At 36.2% G+C, this 26,684-nt stretch overlaps 2 protein-coding genes across 5 annotated transcripts in view; one reads left to right on the top strand and one right to left on the bottom strand.

Annotated features, from left to right (window-relative positions):
• CUNH18orf63 (chromosome unknown C18orf63 homolog) overlaps positions 1-5,415 on the bottom strand; it is a 28,692-nt gene extending 23,277 nt beyond the window's left edge. Inside the window, exons 1-2 of one of the 4 annotated variants that reach the window (XM_039334384.1) lie at positions 5,315-5,415; positions 1,259-1,425 (exon numbers count right to left, since the gene is read on the bottom strand). In XM_039334384.1, coding sequence (XP_039190318.1) covers positions 1,259-1,392 — 134 coding nt within the window. In that variant the 5' untranslated portion in view covers positions 1,393-1,425; positions 5,315-5,415. Of the gene's footprint in view, positions 1-1,114; positions 1,426-4,112; positions 4,620-5,314 lie in introns of those variants that run through there. The other 3 variants (XM_039334383.1, XM_039334382.1, XM_039334385.1) reach the window with 3 other exon arrangements.
• An 883-nt stretch (positions 5,416-6,298) lies between these two features.
• LOC120304160 (cytochrome b5) lies at positions 6,299-22,649 on the top strand. The gene is made up of 5 exons (XM_039334388.1): positions 6,299-6,599; positions 16,560-16,688; positions 18,105-18,134; positions 20,408-20,442; positions 21,672-22,649. Exons 1-5 carry the CDS (start codon positions 6,450-6,452, stop codon positions 21,748-21,750), a joined length of 423 nt encoding a protein of 140 aa, XP_039190322.1. The 5' UTR covers positions 6,299-6,449; the 3' UTR covers positions 21,751-22,649.
• The last annotated feature ends 4,035 nt before the right edge of the window (positions 22,650-26,684 follow it).

Below are 26,684 nucleotides of genomic sequence, written 5' to 3'. Positions count from 1 at the left end.
GCTTCTAATAATGAAAACTAACATTCTGAGAGGTAGAAAATAAGCAAAAATAAAAAAGAACTTTGCTCCAATGAATTATTATTCTGCTATGTTCAACCATATTCAGCCCCTATAACAGATAACACAGAAAAAGGAAAGGAAATAAAATATTGCCACTAAAATATACTTTCCAGTGTCTTTACTACAATTGGTTATTTAAAATAGAGGTCCCCAACCCCCGGGCCATGGATTGGTACCAGGCCGCACAAACAAGCCAAGCCCCATCCGCAGGATGCAGGCAGTACACAAAACCATGCCCCCTCTGGTCCGTGGAAAAATCTCTCTCCATGTAACTAGTCCCTGGTGCCCAAAAGGCTGGGGACCTCTGATTTAAAAGTCTACATATCCCACCAAAATGATTTCTAATATAATGACCTATCAGCCATCCCCCAAATATAAAAATCCTGACATAGGACTGTATGTAAATTCTACTATTCCAATTGTAAAGGAAATTATACCAGCAAACAGAATAGCAAAAATTGATCTGCCAGTTATTCTATTAAAAGTAGAATTTGAATAACATTTGCTTAAATTGAAACTGAAACTGAATTTGGAGATTCCTCTTCGCATGAGACATTTACATTATTATAAAAAAAGTCTAGATTTTTTAAAATAAAAGCTTTATTTTTTTCTGGGGGATTTTTAATATCTGAGTTCAATCATAAAGGTAGAAAATCTTTTTCAGTAAAATGCCTAACTTGACTCTACTGGCTTGTCTCTCACACACATATCCCAAACAAAAGGAAAACAATTTTTAAATATATATTAATTAAAAAAGTACACACCAATAGTATGGTACTATGTATTGTATAAAGAAATATCCAATAATTACAAAAATCAAATACATGTAAAATAAATTCATTTTCGGAGAGTCTAGAGGCTGCACAAGAGTACACCCTATTCTCAAGTGGCCTCCACAGCATCGCTCCCGTGAGAGAAAGGGGCATGCTCTCGAGAACAGTTGTTTTCAGGTGTTGACGAATGCTGGTGTGTCACCCAAATGCTGTGGCATGTCACCTTTGACACATGAGTCATAGTTTCGCCATCACTAATCTGCCATCTGAAAGACGCTTACCAGATTTCAGGAAGAAGGGTGTGATTAAGTCAGATTCTGTGCTGATAAGGCTTTCAATCAAATTTTGGAAAGATAAGCAATGTGTCATCCTGTATTTTACAACAACATTTTTTAACTGAATCTATTATGAATTGGTAATTTTACTTGCACATCTTCCATTGTTCTGTTCTAATTTCAGTTGCTCCCAGTTGAGAACTCAATGTAACTTTCACAGCATAAAGCTTCTGCAGATCAGGCAGACTGCTGAAAAACAGTGACCGACGTCTATCATCATTCATTTTGTTTGGCTAACCATAAGAAAACAATCCAACCTGTAACATAAGAAAAGTGATTATCAAAAAGATTGTCAAGGTTCTGGCTAAGTATTCCAATGAAGTAAATACACCAAAGCCATTTAGATCTCTAATGCAAAACTTTATTGGATACAGCATACCAGCACTATTGAGTTGAAAACCAGCTCTGGCAATATGGTGGGAAAAAGATAATTAAAAGAGTAAAACTTTCCCTCCCCACTCTGACACTTTAGGTCACATTGTCCAATTAATCCTCGGGCAGTTGTTATGAGAAGAACCTTTCTGTTCACAACATCTGTCCAGTGACCTTGGTTCCCATCTGGATAGAATCCACCTGTGTATTCCAAACCTTTCCCTCCCCCCAACCATAGGCAAGCTAGAAACAGCATGGAAGTTCTAATGCAAGCAATCTTCATAGCTTAACAAAGATGTAAAGATATGATACAATTCAAGCTATTAGAAAGTGATTTTTTAAAATGTCATTCTCTTTTATAGTGAATTTGGATGGTTGAGTGTAGTACTTATCAATATGAAACATGGTAATTAAGCATAAGGAGATGTCCATATATGTGGAGCATGCATGTAATTCTATTAAAAAACTTCCCTCTTTAAACTCAGGTTATTTCAGATGAAATGAAAGAAAAATATCCCAAATGCTACTTTTATTTCCTTCTCTCCAGAATGATGCATTGACATATAATACAGAAATGTAACCCCAATTTACTTTTTCCTTCACTTCTCTTACTTCCATAATAAAACTACACAAGATATTTTTACAAATTGGCTGAGGTCTTGTAAGGATATTCTTACAGAGAATGTAAATTAATTATGGCATTTGGATGCATTCTGACTTGAATGTCACCACGAAATATAATTATGAAGAATACTTTGTCACTGCGATTTTAATTGAGAATTATAAATTTAATGAAAGTAAATGTAAATGTTTTCTCTTCAATTAATCAAACCAAATCAAAATTAGACCATTCCTGTAATCTTATTCTATGCCTAAATTGGATCATTTTAATAAGTTCCATTAGTACTTCTGTATATGACATTTTGAAATTCTTTGCAAATGGCTCTATTTTAACTATTCAGAAGCAAGTCCAACTCATAAAGCTAGTACTAATGGTAACCCATCGACTTGATTGTGGGAAGTCAGCAGGAAGTTGCCTTGTTAATGACCATGGGATGTGGTTAACGATGGCAATTGGGCCTGCGGGGATTGCTGTTGCTAAGTGATGCCATCCTACTTTATGACCGTGACATTTAGTGATGGAAATTCCAATCCCAATTCCTGTCATAAATCGAGGTCTACCTGTACTGTGTAGGTATAAGTATTCACTTAACAATCACAATTGGTACCAGCAACTCCATCACATGTAACATGGTTGTTAAGTGAGACATTATGTGATTGTACTGATTTTATGACATCAGTTCTGCTGTGGTTATTAAGCATCACATGACTGCAACTTGTAGTTTTACTGCTGGCTTCTCCACTGACTCTGCTTGTTGAAAGCCAGTTGTGAACATGCAAACTGCAAACGGTTTTAAATGCCCGCAGGTTCTAGCAACAGAAAGACTGGTTTTTCAATCACAAAAATGCATTAGAGCCTTTTAGGAAACAAAAGTATTCAGGGTGTAACTGATTAAAATTCTATAATTTCAGGCAGCACTGCAATTGGCTGGAAAGTAATAATTATTTAATTAAGGTCACAAAGCTGAGTTTGTTAACTTGCCCAGTGCGGCATGTGCGGCACCCATGACAAAGGATGATCAGGAAGAGATAGCAAGTTAGATATCTGAAAAGCCGGACAACATTTGATTATGCTATGCCTGCTGGATGGAGGACATAAAGACAAATTGTTTGAAGTCTGGTAACCTTATTGGAAATGAACTAGAATATAAGACCAAGTAATCAATAAAAAAATAAATAACTTCTGTTGTCAATGTTACTATATTTATGACTAACATTTTCAGTCATAACTTTTATCTGCTGATCTCACAGCAGAGATTTTAAAAACTGAAGCAAAGTTTATTTGACTCTCTTAATTATTTCATCTAAAAAGCTAAAATGGTAAAATATTTAGAATGTCAGAAATAATCTTTTTTCTCGGAGGTGTGAGAGAAAAATATGAAAAGCACTCATTCTTTTTCTTTTTCCAAACAATGATTATTACAAAATATGGTAACCTTGAACTGCTACTTTAGAGTTTTAACTTTTTTTGTCTTCAGGCCCAAACTCAACTGCCTTGGAAAACCAGAACAGGAATTAAATCACATAACTTTTGTTTCTCTTCCTACAAGATAAGCTGAGAGTATTTTGTTCTTCAAAATATATTTGTTGACCAGAGGAAAACTAAGTAATTAATATCTCTTTTATATGGCTAAGTCAGGTATAATAGGAGCAAAACCCTCCTTCCGCTTTACATCATCAATCTTCTCACACTCAGTTTTTAATGCTGAAAAAAAGCAAATGATGTACTTTTGGGACTTGCCACATAAATAAGTATTTTCCACTAAGTAAGACATCAACTGCCTAAGTAACCTAGTTTGACTAGAAGGGCATGTTTTGCATGGAGTTTGTGAAATCCATTTAAAGACTGTATTAAGTTGAAGAATGAGTCACAACTGTCTGAAAGCCATGTTATGATAGGAAAACTGCCACTGAAGCACAATCTCAATTAGGAATCGGAGTATGCTATTACTTGTATCTCCAGCTCCAGAAGCGTTGGGAAAAATATGTAGCCAAGAAACAGGTTGTCTTAAAAAAAAAACGCGGGAAAATGTCGTGAGGAAACAGGCTATGCCTGGGATGGCACACAACGGAGGTGGGCAATAAAGACAGGAGGAGTGAAAGACAAAGGCGCAGAGAAGAAGCAAACCTCGCGGGGAACGTCGCCGATCTGACTTACTGACCAAAAAAAAGGGGGAGGGGTTTCTCTCAGTTACAAATCTTAACTTTCCCTCCCCTTTCTGTGCATTCCGTCTTTTAGTTTCCCTGCACTTTACGTTTTTCTGTTATGCCCTGAGGCGCTCAATAGAGAGGAAAAATACGCACGGATAGGAATGGTGATTTAGCAAAAGCGAGAATGGTCACTGAACCCAAAGTATCTATGGTGCAATTCAATGCCACGGCGAGATGGGTAAGAGGTCAGAGCTAGCTTGTAACGCAGCCCCGGATTCGGCTGAGTTGCCTGTCCAAAGTTCACCAGCACGTGATAACCTTCAGTCTTGGGAGAGCCTCGAGGCACGCCGGAGCTGGGGTCAGAAAGCGGGATTACGCAACTTCTTTCCTTCTGATTTGTAGAGGGGAAAATGTCCCAGCGTTTTAAAAAGATCTTAATTCTGATTCAGGCATAGATTACATACTACTTTCGAACTTCTGGACAGGCGGCTTTAGTGCCACGAGGAAATATAAGGCGCTTCCCTAAGACTAATGAAGATATTGTCCAATTATAGAAGATTGGGTTTATTTTTTTGTAAGAAATCAGAGCAGCTATTTTTGATTTTCACATGTTTTCTTTGACAGTCCACTAATTTTTCCTCTTGATCATAGTGACTGAATTATGGGGATTTCAGAAAATCTCTACCACATACAAAAAGTGGGATACTTCTAGTAAATTCAAAATTGTAGGTGTGTGTTCTCTATAATTCAAATACAGGGCTAAACAATGTTAGGTATTTTGCAAATACATAACTACAGGTTGAGCGGGCTCTTTCAACTGCTAACTGTGGTAAAATGTCACAAATTTGTCCCCAAAGTTTGAAACTAAACTTTCTACTGCCCCCCAATGAAGTTACACTGAACTTATACTTCAGGTTTTATAAATGGGGTTTCTCATCCCATTTCATTCACTTGGCTAGCCCATCTAAAAAGTGGGATTGGTACTAGAAACATTCAAAATACCTAGTGAATCCAGATTTTGCATCTTTTTGTCTTCCGTTTTTTCTTGTGCCAGAATGTTTTGTCTGATTTATTATTCTTGAAAACCAAGTCTGTTATCTGAGAATTTGCTGCTTTAAAAAGTTGTATTTGAGAAGATATTAAGGCCCAAGTCATTATTGGTCTTTGTGCTATGATACACGGCGTTTCAAAATCGTTATTTACATTGCAGTAAAGTATCAGGAAAGTGCAGGTGAATAATTGGTTTAAAGAAATTAAAGATTATCCATAGAGACTCTAACATGGTGAGATATTTGTCACATAAATGTGTTGGAAAGTATCATGTAAGCTGTCCAGAGTCACTTGTTAATGAGATGGGGTCTGGTGTTCAACGTAGACACCAAAGTTTCAATGATGTATGAGAAAGGCTCTACAAGTTTAGAGTAAAACCACAAATTTACATCAGCTTTGAACAGGCTAAATTAAACCAACTAGAAATAATATAAAGAATCAAACACCTCAGTAAAAATTACTTTATTGGCGATAATCTTTTGTCGACAATGCTACTTCTTTGAATGTCCTTTAATGCACCATAAATACCCATTGAACAGTTTTCCATCTGAATTATATCAAACCTGCAAAACATTTTGCAACAATAGAAATAAATAATGCCATTCGATAACAAATAAACCGACAGTTGAAGCATTTTATCCGAGGGTACAATTTATAATTCGCATGACCACGTTCCGTTTTCTGTTATGTCGGTCTATTCTGTTCTTTTCACGGTTTTATCTCTATGTTTACTTTCGTTGATTTCTCCCCCGCCGCTCCCTTTCGACCGTAAGAAAGCAGAGTTTCTTGGAATCCTGGAGCATTGATTCAGAAAACCAACCCAGCAGCAGTCGGTCAACCAATCAGAAGCCAACAAAGGCGATATCCCCCCCCCCGTTTCTTTCTCCCTCCTCTCAACGCAGAGGGTGGCGCATGCAGTTTAAGGTTTGTTCACGTAAAGACTATCTGCGCTTGCGTGAGGTGAGAGGCTCATAGGTCACTGCGCAGTTCAGTTCCGCCGGTCTGCTTGCTGCTGCTCCTCCTGGACTTCGCGTGGAAGTCTGAATCTGCATTGCAAAAGGCGAAAAGGGGACCGAACGAAGCGGCGATGACGAAGTCCAGCGGCGACAAATCCGAGAAAGAACCGTGGCGGGGTTGCTATTACAAGTTCGAGGAAATCCAGAAGCATAATCATAGCCAGAGTACTTGGATTATTATAAACCGTCGTATATACGATGTCACAAAGTTTTTAGAAGAAGTGAGTATATAGAGCTGGAAAATTAGGAGAGGGAGAATTGTGTCCGCTATTATGTGTTGATAAGTTGCAGGAAATAATTAACATTGGAACCGTTTAGGTTTGGGAAGTTTTCAGGATCCTGCATGCTTATTGAAAAGTGTTCGCTAAGAGTTGGCGTGCTTTGCCTGTGCCAAGGTTCAAACTGATACAACCTTTAACTTCAGTTGGAAAGTTAGGAAACTATTACATCAGTCTAGTAGTGGCTGCTTTAAGTACATCCAGCTGCTTGCGTTGTAAAAAAAAATACGGCATTTTATAAACAATAGATTATATTGTTTATTTGAAATTAACACTGAGACATATTTGTGAAATAAAAGTGATAATTGCAGAAAGAGCCAGTTTGATATAATTTAGAAAAACAAGTTTGCTGAGGTTCTAGGATTGCTATGATGAAATGGAATCCTTTGTTTGCTTCTGTTAAGTAATGCACCTTTCCCCTACCAGATATTCATGGATAAAATGGTTGACTAATGTCTTTCTTGTAATGAAGAAAGATTAAGGACAAGTCATCATTTTTCAGTAACATTTGCATAGACAAACATATTTCTAATGATTAGAGCAAAGAGATACTGGAAGATGGAGATTGGTAAAATGATAATTGTGATTATGAATCTAAAATGCGTAAGAAGACTCAGGCTGGACAAACATACCATTTATGTTCAAGAGTAGATATAGCTCTCAAGCTATTTCATTCTGCTGAAATGTATTTGTCTATATGTGAATATCTGCAGGTATAATCTGTAAATATTTTGTTTATACTACCTAGCTAGCTGTAAATTACAAGGTTAAGCTATATATGTTGAGTAAGTACATCAAATGAATATGGATCATGCCTCTTTTTACCTGGTATGAACGATTGTATTGCTTAGATCTTGTTTGTATATCCTTTTATCTCTCATATTGCAATACTAATAGGGAGCATTTAACATATGTAAAGATTAATAAGCCAGTGGCATTATACATGTTGCTTACCTAATACTTAATATATAGAAATCTACACAATTGCTAACATATTTCAATCTAATCTTGGCCAAATAGGTTTCACAGTAGAGAAAAGATTATCTTGAAACTTAATCTCATTTGCTTTTATGTTGGACTGGGTATATAACATAGGTCATAGGACATCAAATTTTTAATTTTTGTTGACAAGGTTTCTTAAAGTTTTAGAACTTTTCAGTAGTTAAGTGTATTATATCTATGAAATATATTTCTAAAAATGTATTGAATTCTCTGGAAATGTGAAACAATAGTTTTGATGCAAAAGCAGAAATAATTATTCCTAAAATAAATACAAATAATTTCCCAAAGACAAGAATAATATGCTTCCAGGTTTAGGTTATCCAATAAAGAGAGATACAAAGTAAGCCTATATTTTCATTCATATAAATTGAAAGATATTCTCAATTCTCTTCTGGGCTGGGGAATGATAATATTAATAAGTATTGTGACAAGATTAGTTTATGTTGCATACTTAATGGTGCCATTTCTCAGGGACTCTGTTCTGGGTTGGCGGAGTTAAACTGAAATTCTGTTTAGTTTATCTGGACTGGAGAAAGAAGCATGGTTATGGTAGTTGTTATGGTGTTTGGGGGGCCAGGCCAAATAAAATAGAACATAGAAATGAATGCTGAGATGGATCAGTTTAATGGCAATGTTAAGAAAGAATGGAATAATCTTGTTTCAAAGACTGCAGCTTTGGCATCATGTATTGTAAATCCACAGGTGCATATATCAGTACGTATGGAATAATAGCCAACTTATTACAGGTAGTCCTGAGCTGAAAATATATGTTGCTTAGTTTTGTTAAGTGAGTGTTGCCCCATTTTGCGACCTTTCCACAGTTAAGTGAACCATTGCAGCTGTTAAGTTAGTAACACGATTATTAAGTCAATCTGGCTCCCCCATTGACTTTGCTTGTCAGAAGTCACTGCAACTGTCCAAGATATGAACATGTTGCCAAGCATCTGAATTTTCATCATGTGTGCATGGGAATGCTGCAACAGTTGTAAGTGTGAAAATGGTCATAAGTCACATTTTTCAGTGCTGTTATAACTTTGAAAAGTCACTAAATGAACTGTTGTAAGTTGAAGACTACCTGTATTCCAGAACTATGTTGTGGGTAATACTAATATACTGAAAATCTTCCACACAAATCTAGGTACAATAGAATTTTCAGGGAACAGCATCTTTGGAAACTGTTGGCATTTCTCTTGTGCATATTTTAGATGATACAGTCTATGTATAACTCAGTCCATTGGATTTTTTTTTTGTTAGATGGTTGCTAAAGAGGAATATTTACCTTTGAAATCTCTGTTATTCCATATAAGATATGTAGGGAAAAGGTTGGGACAAACTGGTGAATTTGAGGAAAAGGTATACAGGATACCATCTTGCTGGGTTTTAGATCCTGTCATATAATATAACAGTACATTTGGCCTTTCAAAAATGTCATAATCATGGACGATAAACATGTAATTTAATTTTAATGCACAGTAACTCCAAGTAAAATCTATGTTAAATGCATTTAAATAGGTTTAATCCTCAATATGTTTAGTCATTTGCTCTTTTATCATATTAAAATTCACAGTGTTATAGTAATTTTGAAGAACTTTCAAGGTTGCATTCTCCTAGAGTACCTTTGGCTTATACTGTGTGTGTATGTATGTGTATATGTGTGTATATATATATGTATGTATGTATGTATGTCAATGGGTGTTGCCGATGCAAGGTGTGACAAGACGGTTTCACAAGCCCCACCCCCCCACATATCCTTCTGTCCCATTGACTCTAAAGATCCGTACCATACTCATGCAAGAACAAGAAACATCGGAGGGAGGAGGGGAGTGGAAGAGGAGCGTTGTGACGTCCGAGGAGACCAGAATCCCACCCCCCCCGCACCGATGGTATCGATGGTAGCGTGTGGAGGAAGGATGCAGAAGACGGCAGTAGAAGGGGGGGAGGGACATGATGACTGTGCATGGCCATACTTACGAGGCTTATTATGCGGATAAACAGCTTACCGAATCACCCCAATTCACCGCTGTAACCCATGTAGCCCAGAATGTCACACAAGACCACCTTAGTAACAACTAGGCACGAGGGGGAGGCATTGGAGAAAAAAGGGAAAGCACTCGTAGAGAGAACAGCTGCATGGATGTGGATTGGGGGAAAAAGAAGAAGGGAAATGCAAACCACCACGCAAACCTGAGGGGGAAAGTGGATCAAGGGATGAGAACAACCAGGGAGATAGGGAGGTTGTCCCACCTATCCTGGAATCCAAGAAAAAGAAGACAAGTGATGACATACATGTAGATAAGGGGTGCAGGAAGAAACGGATCACCGGAGTGCAATCTACCCAATTAGGTCCGATAAAAAGATCAAGGAGCCAGGTGCAGACCTTAGCTTGCTTATAAGAGACTCTCTCACTTTCTAGCGTTTTAAGCCCTGATGATGCCGGCAGGTGACGGCGAAAGCTTGGCATTTTTTAATTAAACTTTTATAGTTTTAACTACCCTGCTGCTCATTTTATTTTAAACATGAATATACCCAGGGTTCATATTTTTAATGTTATTACTCATGCAGACCACAGCTGCATCATTAGCCACTTTAAACCCCTCCAATCCATACATGAAGCAAACTGACACCCTCCATGAAGAAGAAGCACGACCACGAACGCGAAGCCAAAAAATAACAAGGCAGCCCAAAATCTCAAACCCCTCTGCAACTCAGACTAACCTGAGCACAACCAAACGAACACTCCCCCAGCCAATCAGAGCACAGCCAGGCCCCTAACCATTCAGAACACACCTCCACCCAATCAGAACACAGCCAAGCTCCCACCCAATCAGTTCATACCCCCACTGGCAGTTAAAAGGAAGAAACAGCTAAGACCACACATTGCTGCTAAAAGCACGAAGCTGAAAACACCAGCCTGAAGATGACGAATGGGACTTCGTCGAAACGTCGCCAAGACACTTCCAATTTTACGCGGGAGAAAACCCGAACAACCAAAGACCTACATACAAATACCCGCGAAAACCTCAGAAAACACATACATATACATATATATATATACATATATACATACATACATATATATATATATACATACATACATACATACATACATACATACATATACACAGGTCTCAAGAAAACCCTTTTCTGCATTTAAATCCAGGATTTCTGTTCTTGGTTATGAGTGTTGTCGTCTCCTTCAGATTATATTTCAAAACATATTAACCCGAAAAGCAATATGAAATCCCTTACTGGATGCTATGATTGGGTTAAAGGCATACTTTAATCAACTGTTTATTTGAAAACTTATTGCCATGAATCACTGTGAAGTTAGCAGTATATAAATGCTATAAAGAAATCAACAGTTAATAATACTAATCTACATTATTCCTTGATTTTTATTTAATATATTATCTGAGCTCAGCTCAAAGAAACTTTGCAGTTTCTTTAATAACTTAAACAATTCATTAGGACTATGTACATTTTGCAACTGAGAAAATGGTTCAAATCTGGGATGAGTAGAGCATGTCTTTGCAGTTTATTAAAGCCAGTCAAGTTTTTTTCAGGCTTTTCCAGAACCTGAGAGAAAGATACTGGTGCTTTAAGGCAGAGATCCCCAACCTTTTGGGCACCAGGGACCAGTTCCGTGGAGAGAGGTTTTTCCGTGGACCAGAGGGTGCATAGTTTTGTGTGCTGCCTACATGCTGCGGATGGGGCTTTGCTTGTTTGTGCAGACTGGTTGCTGGCATGCCACAGCCCGGTACTGGTCCACGGACCAGGGGTTGGGGAACCCCTGCTTTAAGAGATCCACTCTTCAAGATTAATACAATTCTTCAAAGTAATAGCTTTTTTCCTGGGCTGATGTAGAAGTGTAAAAGTCCAGGATTTTTCAAATAAAAGATTCTGCTCCAGCATGAGAGTAAAAGCATTTCTTTTAAATCATTTCTAAAGAATGTACCACATTGCAAACCATGTGTTGAGGCTTGAATGCACAAGTGTTTTTTTTTAGGCCAAAGGTTGCATTTTGTTCTTGAGTTAGTGGCTATATTCCAAAGTGAGGGTGGCCTGAGAAAATGTAATCTTTAATTCAGTAAAATTGATTTGTTTATTTCCCATATACTTGTTTTCCCCCATTCTGTCATGTTAAAAACTACAACTTAGTTTCTAAATCTTTTTGAACTGACTTTGGAGTTTGCATTTGGGTGGGGGATGGGGGACAGCTGCCAAAATGCAATCTTTGAATCTCGTGTCAGCTTTTTTTTTTTTTCTGAACAAAATGTTAAACTTGGCTTTCTAATCTTCCAAGGCTGGAGAAACTTCCAAGTTCCTTCCAAGGCTGGGAAGTTCTGGCAGTTCTCCTACATATATTGATAGTACCATAGAAAATTTTGGGCTGGGTCAGATAGGGCCAGATAGATTCCAGGTTTCTTACTGCTTTTAACTTCTCATCACTACCAATCATTATACAACTCTCTAGTGTAGTACGCGATGAATGGATAGCTCAAGTGTGTATTAATTTTGAAAATGTAATTTATCTTATGAAGAAAAATATTTTCTAAGTATATGGGGTGAGTGATTGTAGAAAATATTTTGAGTAAAGAAAATAATTGTATTTTTAATCTATGTGAAAATTTACATATATGGCTGTTTTTAATGACTTTTTCCCCATGGAACATACAGTTATGCCATAGATCTTACTAGATGTCTATTTTGCCTTATTGGGATCAATACATTGGGAGTACAATTTGGGAAAGCTGGTATATAGTTCATTCTAAAGGAGGACAAAATTCTAGTGTACACTTAATTATTTCCACTTGGTTTCTTAAATTTAGCCCCAGCAATTTCCATCTAAAGCCTATTGAATGCCTAAGTTAATCCTACTAACTTTTGATATTTCTGCACATTCAGTATAACAGCATAGTACATGTTTACTATTTACTTGTAGAGCAAAATATTACATAATTGTATTAATTTTAGATCCATTAACAAGTGGTTTTTTTCTAAAAAAAAATCTCTGTATAAGAGGGATTTGAATATGGAGCAAATATGTCCTTAGTTTGTTTTCTCAGTCTTTTAGTAAAATAAAAGCCTGTGTTTATTAATGTAGTAGCTGCTACTAAACTATTGAGTGTTTGACATTCATGATTATTGGTTCTGAAATGTTTAAGTAAACTTACGTAAACTAACTTGTTTTCTGGATTCAGTTGGTTAAGAGTAAGCCTTAAAGCACTGAGTTGTTTTTTATCCTTAACTCTGTTGCTTCATTCTCTTGGGTGTTTCATTATCAGAACTGATTCAAGGGCAGAATGTGCCTCTCAATTTGCATGTCAGTCTTGTGTAATTTCTTTGGATGCCCTCCCTTAACCTTTTTTGAATGGAGTGACCAGACATAATCTTTAATCTGTACATTTGCTTAGTCATTGTGTGTAAGCATTTTATGCTTTCTAAACCTGAATATTTTGTTTAGGAAAAAAATAACCTTTTGAAAATTCACATATAGTGATTACTGTTAGCAACACAAATATTTTTTCAGATTTTATAGAATATTTTATTTTGTCGAATTGATGAAGCTGCCCGTCTCACCAAAAGGGACTCTGGGCAGCATACAACAAAACTAAATCAGTAAATAAATGCATAAAACTAGTGATTAATTATAAAAAGCATCCAAAAACTATAAGAACAGAATAAAAACAAGGTATCTTATTATGGATTTGAGGTACTGTTAATTCTTTGACCAGAACTGTTTGAAGCTACCTATTTATGTTAAGAGATTTTCTATACTTGAAAATTGGATTAGAGCAATATTCAGAATGGAATAGTTTTCCAGTAGGCAAAGATTGCGCGTAATATTTGGAGAGGTGTTTAGAGAGGGCAGTGCAGGTGGGATTTCATGAGAGACAAGAGGTTTTTAACTATGATACGTGTCCATACAAAGGTGTTATGCTACAGTTTGTTTTTCACATTTATGAACCACCCATCTCCCTCAAAGAGTTCTCATCTGTATCCCACCTTCGATTACCCAACCCTAGATTGACATTGATGAGATCTCACATGGCTTTGCTTATGACAGCTATCCTTCTGATATATCATAGTATGTCCTCCTGCATTTTCCATCATTATGGCCATTGTTCATACAGCCTCAGATTCATTAGAGCAGAAGTCTGTAATTCAAGTAAACCATATATTCTAGGAGTTGTCCTCTACATGCCTCTTATGATCTGGAAAAAACAACGTAACAGTAGACATCACTAGGCAGGGACAGGCCCATAAGAAACCTGGCCCCAGACCATGAAGGGCTTAAATTGCAGCCTGGAGCATACATATGCAGAGATGCAGAGCAGAGGTGCCACCTAAAACTGTTGCCCCATTGCATTCTGCATCAGCTGAAGCTTCCAAATATTCTTCAAGGGCAGCCCCACGTAGAGCACATCGTAGTAATCCAGTTGGGAAGTGACTTAAGGCACGAGTGACTGTGATCAGAGCACAGTGCAAAGCTGTGCAAAGACTTTAAGCAGGAGCCATGAGTCCAGGAAGACTTCCAGATAATTCACAGGATCTATCTGGGACAGCGCAACTCCACCTATTACAAGAGAGGGAAGATCCTCAAAAGCAGGGGATCCTGAAATCCAGTCACACTGGTGCACAAGGGGATTCTTGCTCCATCCAGGGTCTCTGTGTACCAACAAGGGCCTATATTTGTGTCCTTCTTTTGTAAAAGATGCCTGTTACGGGAAAAAATACCTAGGATGCTTGACTGCAGAAGAACCCTTCTAGCCAGGGTTTTCTTTTGTGCACCAATCTTCTTTTGCAGAAGGCCTGGGATGGAGCCCAAACAGAGATCCTGTCTGGTGAACAAACAGAAGCTTGGGTGAGACACAAGAGAAATCCCTGCTGCATTGGCACAAGAAGCCTCTAGCTCAGCGGTTCTCAACCTGTGGGTCATGACCCCATTTGGGGTCGATCGACCATTTCACGGGGGTCGCCAAACAACGCGATCTGCCATTTTGTTTGTCAGCCGGCGCAGGGGCCGGCACCGCGCATGCACGCTGCGCAGGGGTGGCGCATGGGGTGGCGCTGCGCATGCGCACTGCGCAGGGGGCGACGCTGCGCATGCACGCCGCGCGGGGTGGCAACACGCATGCGTGCTGCGTGCGGGGTGGCGACACGCATGCGCGCTGCGGGGGGGCGCCGCCACACATGTGCGCCACCTGCTTATGTCCGGGGTCGCCGTATAAAAAGGTTGAGAACCACTGCTCTAGCTGTAAGGGGCAAGGCTGGACAGTGGAGGCAGCTGGTGGCAGGGGGGGTAGGCACAGCCAAAAGGGCAGAGATGGGAAAGAGATAGGCAGGTGAGTGGAGTTCAAAAGGAAACAGTCTCTTACCTTACTCAGGCTCTGAGCTGGGAGGGACCAAGCTGGGAATGACTTGGATCAGGGTGGGCTTAACAACCAGTGGAATTTGATTAATGACAGCAGTGAGGGCTGCTGGGATTTTGGTCAGTTAGTGATGTGGTTACGTGTCATTGTCCTTTATAACTGAATTGTTTAGTGAAAGTCCAATCTGAATTATTGTTAACTGAGGACTATCTATAGGTGAAAATCCATGCTATGCAATTGGCTGGTTTTTCCATAAGTAAATGGAATTTTGTTCCAAGAGGCTTCTGTAATGCTAGCATAGAAATACAACAAGCAAGCTAGCTGGTGAAATTAGACCATGCTATGGAATGTAGAGATTGTGTGTGTATTGGTTATAATTTTGAGCTTTCTTTCGTGCATTGGCTTAATTTCCTATTCTTCACACAGTTTAATATCCTTTTTTTGTCTTGTTCTTTTTGACTTTGCAGCTGGATTACTGTTGGTTGTTGATACTTCTGCTCTAAGAAACTAATTCTTAACTCTTACGGTACATAGAGCAACAACTCAAATATATTTGTCTTTATATAAAATAGGAACATAATTCCTACATTGAGCTAATGGCTGTCCTTTTATACTGCAGATATACATTTGCTGAGCCAAGACAGTTTTTTTTTCTGTTGAGCTGTTTATGAAAATGTAATTTTGATTTCCTCCCAGGAATATTGTTTTTAGCAAATGCATTTTTGATGAATGCTGGAAACAGACAGTAGATCATACTTTGAGAATTCATTATGTTAGTTTTAACATTTATTCTCTACATGGCTTTTTATTGAGATACTTGCAGGATGATCTTCAACTACAGTTAGGAGCTGTCTAAGTAATATATGCTAGGAAAATCTGTTAATGAGAAAATACTAATTTACTTCTCTCTGAAGTAAAGGGGACAGAAGCACACAGAAACTACTTTTCTGTTGCTTTGCCTCTGTTCTAGAATAACTTCACCCAGCTTCGACATTGCTAATTTTCTGCAAGTTATTAAAAACAGAATGATTCAATAAAGCTCTAGGAATATGAAGTATTGTGATTGATTTTATTTGCTTTGTAATTGCTTATGTATTAACTGCAGTCTGCTTATCTTCATTTTATCTGTGTATTATGGAGGTTTTATTATGTTGCCTTATCTTGCCTATTATTTTTATTTATTGGACTGCGGAAATTTTATTGTTGTTTTTTTAACGGATGAATTGTAAACCACCAAAATCCTCCTTAATTGCAGTGGACACAATTGAATAAATAAATCTGGAGACTAAATAATGGCTTGGTTAAACGGACATTTAACTTTAATTATAGGAGTTATAATACAATGGTATTAGAACTATGAAAAAATGAACAGGGAAAAATGAACTTTACTTTCAGATTGTGCATTAAAAAATATCAGAATGATAAATTATGCTCAAAATAGAGGAGTTTGTGTAGTGCAAGTTACCGCCATGCTAATCGATTCTAAAGCATATACATTGAAGTCTCCATGCTTTCTTCTATTTAACAGCACCCTGGTGGTGAAGAAGTCCTAAGGGAACAAGCAGGCGGAGATGCAACAGAAAGTTTTGAAGATGTTGGACATTCTACAGATGCCAGGACATTGTCAGAAACGTTTATTATAGGGGAGCTTCATCCAGTAAGTACAAAAAGCATGGATGTGAATATTCTTATACAGGTAGTCCTCGACTTACAACAGTTCATTCAAATTTACAGCGGCACTGAAAAAAGCGACATGACCATTTTTCGTATTTACGACTGTTGCATCATCTCCATGATCACGTGATCAAAATTCAGAGGCTTGGCAACTGACTCGTAGGTATGATAGTTGCAGTGCCCCCTGGGATCAGGTGATCCCCTTTTGCAACCTTCTGACAAACAGCATCAACCAGGAGGCCAGATTCACTTAACAAAACCATGTTATTAACTTAACAATTGCAGGGATTCATTTAACAACTATGGCAAGAAAGATTGTAAATTCACTTAAGAACTGTATCGCTTAGCGACAGTAATTTTAGGCTCAATTATTGTCGTAAGTCGAGTACTACCTATAGTTTTTATATTTTAATAAAAGCTATTAAGTTAGAATTGTTGAAAACATTCCTCTGTAACCTAGATTCATTCAGATATTTTTGTACTACCCAATCATTGTAGCCTCTTATCAGGAATTATAATAATTGTTCAAAGTATTTTTCAGGATGCAAAAACTGGCACGATTGTATAATGCATTTTATCTAAAGTGCAATAATTGAAGTATTATATACTGCTCAAAAAAATAAAGGGAACACAAACGTATAGGATCCTATATGTTTGCGTTCCCTTTATTTTTTTGAGCAGTATATTTTATAATATATGCCTATATTGTACTTTTATATTCAAAATAAACTATGAAATATTATAAATTCAAATAACAGAGCAACCTGACACAGGAAAGAAAAAAGGGATATTATTAGTGAGCAACGTCTTCCTATTGGTAATGCAATGTTAGGTTTATTAATCCCTTGGTTCAATACTGTGGTCTGTTAATTTATTTCAAAACTGCAGTTTCCCCTCCAATGAAAAATGTAGATAAAATTATTAATTAACAAATGTAAAACATGTACATTTTAATTTCTCATTCTAAATTCTTTGTAAATGGGCCCTCCTGCCGATTAATAGTTCTCTCTGAAAAAGTACAGCTTTGGTATATACACAGCCCTTGCCTGATTCTGTACAATAATTAATTTTAACAGCCTCTATTAAAATGATATCTCAGCACTTTACCTTCCAAAATAATATCTGTCCTGCTTCTTTTGCCATTACAAAGGCAGTAGAAAATATTGCAAAACCTGTATTTCACTATGATTTTGTACATGTTTATTCTTTTAATACCACCTTGTATATCATTTGGTCATTGCTTGATTCAAGCTGTGCTATATACTATGTTCAATGTGTGCTGTAAACACTTGTCTAAATTTTTAAAGGAAAGATAATGATTTATCTCTTGAAGAGTTAACCAAGTGATTCATGAATGGATTAGATAAGTATTTCTAACAAAATGTTTTGTATCTTTCAGGATGATTGGGAAAAAGTTGAAAAACCAACGGTAAGCATTTCTTTTTCAAATTTCAAATCTCATTTCATTATAACATTTTAAATAAATACTAAACATAACCATGGCTACATTTTCTTATAGGAATCCCAGGTTTTGGGGAGGTTGACAGAACTTTACTGTTTATATTATCTCCATCCCAGTCAAATATTTTCTAATGCGGTGTCTGTTTATTGTTTGATGGGTGGGTTGGGGCTAGAATGCACAAAGGTTTAAGCAGGAACATCCTATACATTAAGGAGGGCTGTTGACTATTCATTATACTGGAGGAATTATTTCCAAGAGTTAGGTGAAAATCAGTACTTGAACAGATACCCTTTAATAAATTCTATAGAATAGTTACTAGATTGTTAATCAATATGAGTGGCGTAACATTATCTCAGTGAGTCAGTCTTGTATTACCTGATGGTGTAGAATTAATTACAATTGGTCTATTACAGTGTTTCCCAAACTTGACCATTTTAAGGCATGTGGACTTCAACTCCCAGAATTCCACAGCCAGCGTTGCTGGCTGTGGAATTCTGGGAGTTGAAGTCCTCATGCCTTAAAATGGTCAAGTTTGGGAAACACTGGTCTATTAGGTAATAATTCCAGAGAACCTTGAGCAGAGCACCATCAAAGAGTATACTACAAATCATTTATTCGGAAGAATTATGGATAGAGCCTTAAACTTTATGAACCTAGAATATATTTTTATTCCTGGTAATCACTTGGACTGATCCCTTCAGTTTTCTTGCTGTGGTTTCTCAGAAATGGCTTGCCATTCATTGTCTGCTTAAGGATGAGAGAAGGTGACTGGTCCAAGGTCACCTAGCTGGCTTTGTGTTTAATTCACAGTCTCCTGGTTTCTGTACTTCTCTAAAAGTTGTAGAGGTAATATTGTCAAAGCTATTTCCCCTTACATTATACCAGGTATATTATTAGAATAGGTAGTGTGTTTCAGTAAAAGTTAGTCAGAGCCAGGTGCTCATTGGACTATGCCCTTTTGGAGTTAGCAATATTGAGCAAGGTGTAAAAAAATATTGTGCATATTAAGGTGTATTGTACTGAATCCTTGTTGCTCGGGTAAGGTAACAATAGAACCTATCTCAGACAAAGTGCTTGGGCACATGTCAGAAAAGTGAGCTCTGAATTGGCAAAAAATTTTGAGGGAAGATGTTGTTAAATCCAAGTAACCAAAAATAATAGTGATAAAGAGAATAACAGGATTTTATTGGGACCATTATCGTTAGATTTTAAATAATCGACAAAATACAAATTGTATAATCTGAATTAACAATTAATTATACCAATAGCCGATTATAATATAAATCTAAAGGATAAGGGGAAAACATCCTGAATATATATCATAGACCAACTTGCTTAAAATTCCTCTACCCAGTCTCTCTGATGAAAAATACTACTAATTCTCCTGTCAGCAAACTGCATACAGTATATCCTGTAAATAGATATTGGTTGATGTTGTATGATTTACTTGGCTAATGGATTTGTATGAAGATTCATAATTCCTTATGCCTTAATAAAACCAATAACATACGCATCAGTTGAAAATTTCAAACCAAAATATATTAATATTGAGCAAGCTCAAACTTTGAATTAATGTACACATTCCTCAATTTTCGGCAGTAAAGTGGTCATGACCAGTCAATACTGAATAAACTCCAAAATGTTCATATATACAAAAAAATATCTGTTTTATTATCTACATTTTATGAGCAAAAGCGGGTGGTTATTTTGATTGTTCCCTGTGAACGTTTAAACTTTGTAATAAAAGTTAGATAATTGATCTTTATTGGCAAACATTCCTTGCAGTGCCTCTTTCAGCTTTTTCCATTTTGAAGGACAATAGAATGCACAAATGTTAATCATTTAAGTGCTCTGCTTTCATATTGTAACCCAATAGTTTCATGTTTTTAGTAACCAAATTGGATGCATTGAGAATTGTGTGATCAATTTATAGGTGAAAATGTTTCAAGTGGAACTCCTAAAAACACCATGTAATTCATATATTTAATTTGTTTGTGTGGAGTTTGGATCTCATGTCATACACGATAGAATTCAGTGAATCAGAATAAACTAACAAGGGAGCACCAATATTCAATGATACCTCAGAATAGATAGAATAAGCTACAATAGTAAACCTGGGGTAATTTGAAGAAGCCCAGCAGAAAAACGATCTCCCAGTCATTGTATGAGCTATTTTTCTATTAAGATTGAAAAACTTAGAAACCATTTAAGGTCTGTAACTAAATGTCTTTGTCTTTCAGGGCCCTTATATTACCACTGTTAACTCTAATGCCAGGTACAGTTTTTATTTAATTTGCAGTTTGATAGTACTGTGTTCTAATATTTTTTTATAATCCAGCATGAGTTCTTTTAAGAATAGATTGGGATAATATTGGGTGGGCAGAATTGATTTTTCCTAACAGTTATTATAGCAGGAATTTGTCTTTAATAATTCCTGTGTAATAATTGATCTTAATTTCTTAATTATGAATGCTTTTATTATGTAAGCAAGTTAGTTCCCATAGCACGTGTTCATCTAGTATATCATATCATCTTCAGGTAAGATGTATCATCATATTCAAAAAGCTAGGAAGGATACTTAAAGCTAGCATGCTTTAAGTATCCTTTATGGCTGCAGTCCAGGGATGGATACTGATTATTCCTCCTGAAGTTTCACTAATCCTTTTGGAGTCTCCTATATATGTTGGGTATGTTTTGAGAGGTATACAGTTGTAGGATTCCAGAGGAATTTATTGGGCTTTTTTCTTCCTGAACAGCTCAGATGGTTAAACAGAAGACCATCTCTAACTCAGGCTGTATATAAGAATACTAACAAAACAGAACTTTTATTTTGCATTTCATATAGTTCAACTCAGGAAGTCTGCCTTCTCTTGTGACACACACAGGCAATCTTAATTATATTTACTCAATAATTGTTGTGTAAATACTTTTCTAAGCAGATTGTCTCTCTGCTTGCCTAAGCATGTGTTAACAAGGTAATTACTGTGTTCAGAAAATTGCTTTATTGAAAATACAGGTAGTCCTTGCTTAACTTCTGCAATTGGGCCCATAATTTGGGTTGTAAGTCACTGAAGTCATTAAGCAGGTCACTGTGTGACCTGTCTAGATATTATGACTCTTTTATGAGGGTTGTAAAGCGAGTCAACGTGGTCATTAACTGAACATGTGGTCATTAAGTTAATCCAGATAAGCAAACCCGGCATCCCCGATGGGTGTTTCTTTGCCATTTTCTGCTGGAAAACAGGAAAAAGAAAAGTTACAGATCATGGTCACATGATCATGGGATTCTGTAGTCATAAAGTGAGCTGGTTGCCAAGCACCTGAAATGCAGGAAGTTGTAACTTTGAAGGTCACAAGTAAGTTGTTTCGAGCTGTTGTAACTTAAAATGGTCATTAAGCAACCAGTTGTTAAATGAGGACAACCTGTAAATGAACTTATCTTTTGAAACATTTAGTAACTAGTGGGTATAGTATGAAAATAATGTTTTGTTTTGTTTTTTCCAGTTCATGGACCAACTGGGTGATTCCAGCAATAGCAGCTATCATTGTGGCTTTAATGTATCACTTCTACATGTCTGAGTAAACCCAGTATTAAGAAGTAATAATGGAACACTCTGTTTTGGGCAAGGAAATGAAATATATACCTAGGGGTGGCACATCAGGACAGCATCTTAAAACCAACTTTAAGGAAGTGCATTTCTCTTTTTATCAGAAATTCAGAATTAAATTGTTTTAATGGCGTCCTACATAATGTTGCCTTTTCTATTTTGTTTTCAAATAGTAATTTTTAAAAATTTCTTCATGTCTATCATTTAATCATATGCTGCTACAGTGCTGCTCTTAAAATTAAGTACACTCATATAGTCTCCAGTTTCTTAGTATTTAAAATTTGTCTGATTCTTTTTAATGAATTCTTTAGGCTTCTTTTACAAAAAAATAAGTAGATGGAAGTTTGTGTCTGTGAAAATGTTTCCATCTTTGCCATTGGCTAAATTTTGATATATTTACTTCATTGTATAGCTGTATCATTTTTAAAGAGTTTTCAGTATGAAAATGATAAACACTTAAAATAATTTCATTTTTGTTAATAAGGATATGGCTATGGATCCAAATATTTCATTGTGCAAAATAAAATACTAATTATCCTTAAATGATTTGAGATAGGGAGGATCCATAATAGGCACAAAATTTTCAGTGGCCTTCATTGTTTTATAAGATCTATTGAAGTTCCCAAGAAAAAAAGGAAAATAATAATAACAGATAGAGGCTAACATAGGGAACAATAATAGAGAGCAAATCTAGATTTAAATAACTTCATCTTAAAATGCTTATATGTTGTGCTGTATGGTTCTTGGCTGTATTATGGATCATTGATTTATTAAATTGTTGTACAGGTATAAAACAGCAGGATACTGTCCCTTCAAATATTTGTGCAAGAAATAAAACATTTTCTTGTGTCTGTAGACAAAGAAAAAAAAAGTATCAATATTTCCATCTTATTTGTATTGCCAGCAAGAAGTTTGGAAAGTCTGTTGTAAGTTGTAATCCCTGGGTATGGATTTCAGTTACCTGCTTAACTATACCATGTTATTAAAGTTCATATATTTATGTAACCCATGATATATAAGATATTCCTATAAGATTTGCCTGCCTTGCAGAATTCCGTACCTGAAAGCAAATACCTTATTTCCAGCACTTATGCTCTCTTGGTGAAATGTATTATAAATATATTGACATTTATCCTAGGCCTATTTCCCATTTGCTGCATGTTGATGGACTTTAGCCCACATCCCTGAATTACTTTTCCAATGGCTTCATGTATATGATAAAGAGCATGGGAGATAAAATGGATTCCTGAAGAACACCATAACCCAACCACAGTGAAACTGAAGAATACTCCTGAAGGCCATGTTTTGGAAGTAGCCATCCTAGTAGGAGCAGAATCACCATTCTACCGTGTCCCCATATCCCAACATTAACACTCTATCCAAGAGGTAACCATGGTTGATAGAATCAAAAGATTCTGGGAGATCCAGGAGGACCAAGAGTGTCGTACTCGCCCCATCTTTTTCCTGCTACAGGTTATCTCACAGGGTGATCAAAATGATTTCTGTTCTATAGCAGCTCTAAAACTGAATTGACATGGATCTAGAAAATCAGTTTCATTCAATAGAGCCTTGAGTTGATCATTAGAATATATTATAATTAACCCAATATAAATTATATTAGGTTTTGAAAATGTCAGATGGTTATATTGGTCTGTTCTTCTAAAGGCTGGTAGAATTGTTTGAAATAACAACTGGAAGGAACCTTGAAGGTCTTCTAATCCAACTTTCCTGCTCAAGCAGGAGACCCCATACAATTTCAGACAAATGGTAGTCTAATCTCCTCTTAAAGATCTCCAATGATGGAGCACCACAACTTCTGAAGGTGAGCTGCTCCATTGATTAATTCTTCTAGCTGTCAGGAACTTTCTCCTTAGTTATAGGTTGCTTCTCTCCTTGATTAATTTCCATCCAATGCTTCTTGCCCTGCCCTCAGGTGCTTTGGAGAATAGCTTAACTCCCTTTTCTTTGTGGCAACCCGTGAAATATTAGAACTCTGCTGTCATGTCACCCCTAGTCCTTCTGTTCATTAAACTAGACATACCCAATTCCAACAACTGTTCTTCATATGTTTTAGCTTCTAGTGACCTAATCATTTTTGTTGCTCTTCTCTGCACTCTTTTTAGAGTATCAACATCTTCTACAAATGAAGACAAATATATGTGTCCTAGGATAATGTTGCAGGATCCAGTCTAGGTTGGTCACCGGGACCAGAAGTTTAATCTTTTGGACTTGTGCTGGAGCCCATCCTCAGGGAATGTCTCTCTATGGAATGGGTCACATTTTGGAAGAGAGAAGTTCCCTGAGGATGGGCTCCAGCACAAGTCCAAAAGCTCAGAAGATTAAACCTCCGGTCTCGGTGACTGACCCAGATTGGATTCAACATCTTTTTTATATCATGGCGGCCAAAACTGGATGCAATATTCCAAGTGTGGTCTTACTAAGGCATTATAAAGTAGAACTTCACATGATCTTGATTCTATCCCTCTATTAATGCAGCCTAGAATCTCATTGGCTGTTTTGGCAGCTACAGCACACTGCTGGCTCATATTTAAGTGATGGTCCACTAGCAGATATAAACAGCATTACATTTGAAATTGTATTTTTTTAAAAGAAAAGAATTTTTGAAAGTTTAAAATGAGTAAAAATGAATGCAAACTAAAATTGAGTAAGAAAGAAAAAAGGAATAAATAAAAGAAAGCAAAAGTGCAAAAAGAAAAGAGAAAAGTTGGATGAAAACTAGAACAGAAAGAAAAAAGTTAGAAGTGGGTTCTGATCTTTGAAGTAATTATAAGTACAATTGTAGATTTCTTTCTTTCTGTAAAGTTGTGTCATGACTCTTCTTTCTATAATTTGTCCTATTTGTCAAAACCATAGATTATAAGTTCATTTTTCTTTTTAATGCAAAAAGTCCATAAGGAGTTTCCAGTCAGAATAAACATCTTTTCTCTAATCAAACAGATCAATTTGGCCATCTCAGCAAGTTCTATCATCCTCACCAACTAGTGTCATAAGTTTGGCAGATCTTTCCATCTTCTGCATACGATAATCGTGCTGTGGTTATCATATATAAAAACAAAGTTCCATGAAATTGTATTTTAAAAAATAAAATAGTTTTAAACAATATTAAAAATGTAATTCACGACAGCAGGGAATTGCTTATTTCATTGTTCTGTATAATTCAATAATTGATATTTTAATTGTCACTAGTAAATGTTCAAATGTATTTGAGTTTATAATTTGTATGAAAGTATCCATGAATATGTTATCTTGGACAACAGAAAAATATCTGGATTTTTTAAAATTGCCAGAATTGCAGTTTGTAGGACTAAAAGTAAAACAACAGTGATAGAAGGAAAATGTTTTTCTGTAAAATTAGATTTAAATAATTGAATACTTTCCTTCTCTTAAGAGACACAAATACTTGATTTATTTTAAGATTTGATTATGTTATGAGCTGACAACTTTTCAAGTATTTGTAATATCATCATGTAATATGATTGCTCTTGCTACTTTCAGGTCACCTTTTCTTTCTGAAAATTAAATGTGTTAATAATTCCAAAAATATGATTGCTAATGAGAGTCTGTTTATGGCTGTGGCAGGGTATAAATGTGATACTGTATATAAATAAAATAAATCAATTCCTGAAGTTGACAATACATTGCTTTGCCACACCCAAATACATTTTAATGTGCCAAATGCATAAATGGATAACCACAAATTGACGTAGAAGTTTTATTTGCTGCTTTTATTTTATAATTTCTGAAATAACTTGGCAAAAAAGTTGAGTACGTAACTGTAATGGGATAAAAACATTCCAAGCAGAAACAAAGGCAACCTCTATTTTGTCTACTTTGTGAACACATTTGAAGAGAGAATCATCTTGGAAAGGCAACAGCATTTTTGTTATGGTCATGATTAAGTTTCAAGTAAATATTCAGCATTTGTTTCACATGTATAGATAAATTATTTCTTTCCTAAGCTATAATATCACTTGGATGTATGCATGTTTTCACAGTTCATTACCTCCTTTTTTAAAAAATACAGTTGAAGAACTGGAATTTGGTTTTCTATTTAGATGTTCTGCATAATCTTGCACCAACATCTTTGGTGATCATTGTTTCTAGATGGTTAGACCTTGGATTTTTGGATGCTATTTATTAACATTTTTCCAGAACTTAAGAATAAGCTGATGATAGAACAGAGATGTGGCCCTTTAATTAATAGAGGTAGGTTCTAGTTTGCATTCAGACTAGAAAAGTACTGTGGAGCTCATCAAAATGTATGCTTGATGTGCAATACTTTAAAGCCATAGGAAGCTTGAAAACATTTAATGATAAAAGAATATGCAGTCTCAAAAGCAAAAAGTTATTTTTAATGAACTCTAGATAGATTTTTTTTAAACAATATTTGCAAATATGTTTTGGCAATAATTGCAGAATAAGATTAACCATCCTCTGTTGAAACAGCCTGATAATAGTGTCATATAATAAGCAAAAGTGATTTTGCTTATTAAAAGAATACTATTAACTGAGAAACTGGTTTTAAAAAATCATAAGTGAGAAAGAAATTACATTAACGATAGATTCATTTGTTAAGAACACTTCTGTCCACAAATGACTAGATCCTTGGGCATTTGATGAGGAAGAAAATTGAATATCACCAATTTTGCTTGAATAAGATGCTGGCAGAACAATGCAGATCTAGGTAACCTGGTGCCATCATATTTTGAAACACAGCTCCCATAATTCCTTGTCTTTGGTCATGCTTGAGCAATTGGGACTGAAGAGAACTTGAGGCTAAAGCATTTGGAAAATATCAGCTTGCCTAATTTTCCAAGACAAAACCATGTTCTAAATCTATAGTTCTGTAGTGTAAACAAACAAACATTTCAGCTGTTGTTGCCTACTT

Source organism: Crotalus tigris, unplaced genomic scaffold (genome assembly GCF_016545835.1).
Source record: "Crotalus tigris isolate CLP2741 ecotype Arizona unplaced genomic scaffold, ASM1654583v1 scf7180000017630.2799268, whole genome shotgun sequence".
In the NCBI taxonomy this organism is placed as follows: domain Eukaryota; kingdom Metazoa; phylum Chordata; class Lepidosauria; order Squamata; family Viperidae; genus Crotalus; species Crotalus tigris.
This window is presented reverse-complemented; position numbering and strand designations above follow the sequence as displayed.

Excerpts from the sequence above, each read along its gene's own strand:
- LOC120304160 (XM_039334388.1), top strand. The coding sequence starts at position 6,450 with ATGACGAAGTCCAGCGGCGACAAATCCGAGAAAGAACCGTGGCGGGGT. Across the intron at positions 6,600-16,559 it reads TCACAAAGTTTTTAGAAGAA|CACCCTGGTGGTGAAGAAGT; the intron begins GTGAGTATATAG and ends TCTATTTAACAG. Across the intron at positions 16,689-18,104 it reads TTATAGGGGAGCTTCATCCA|GATGATTGGGAAAAAGTTGA; the intron begins GTAAGTACAAAA and ends TGTATCTTTCAG.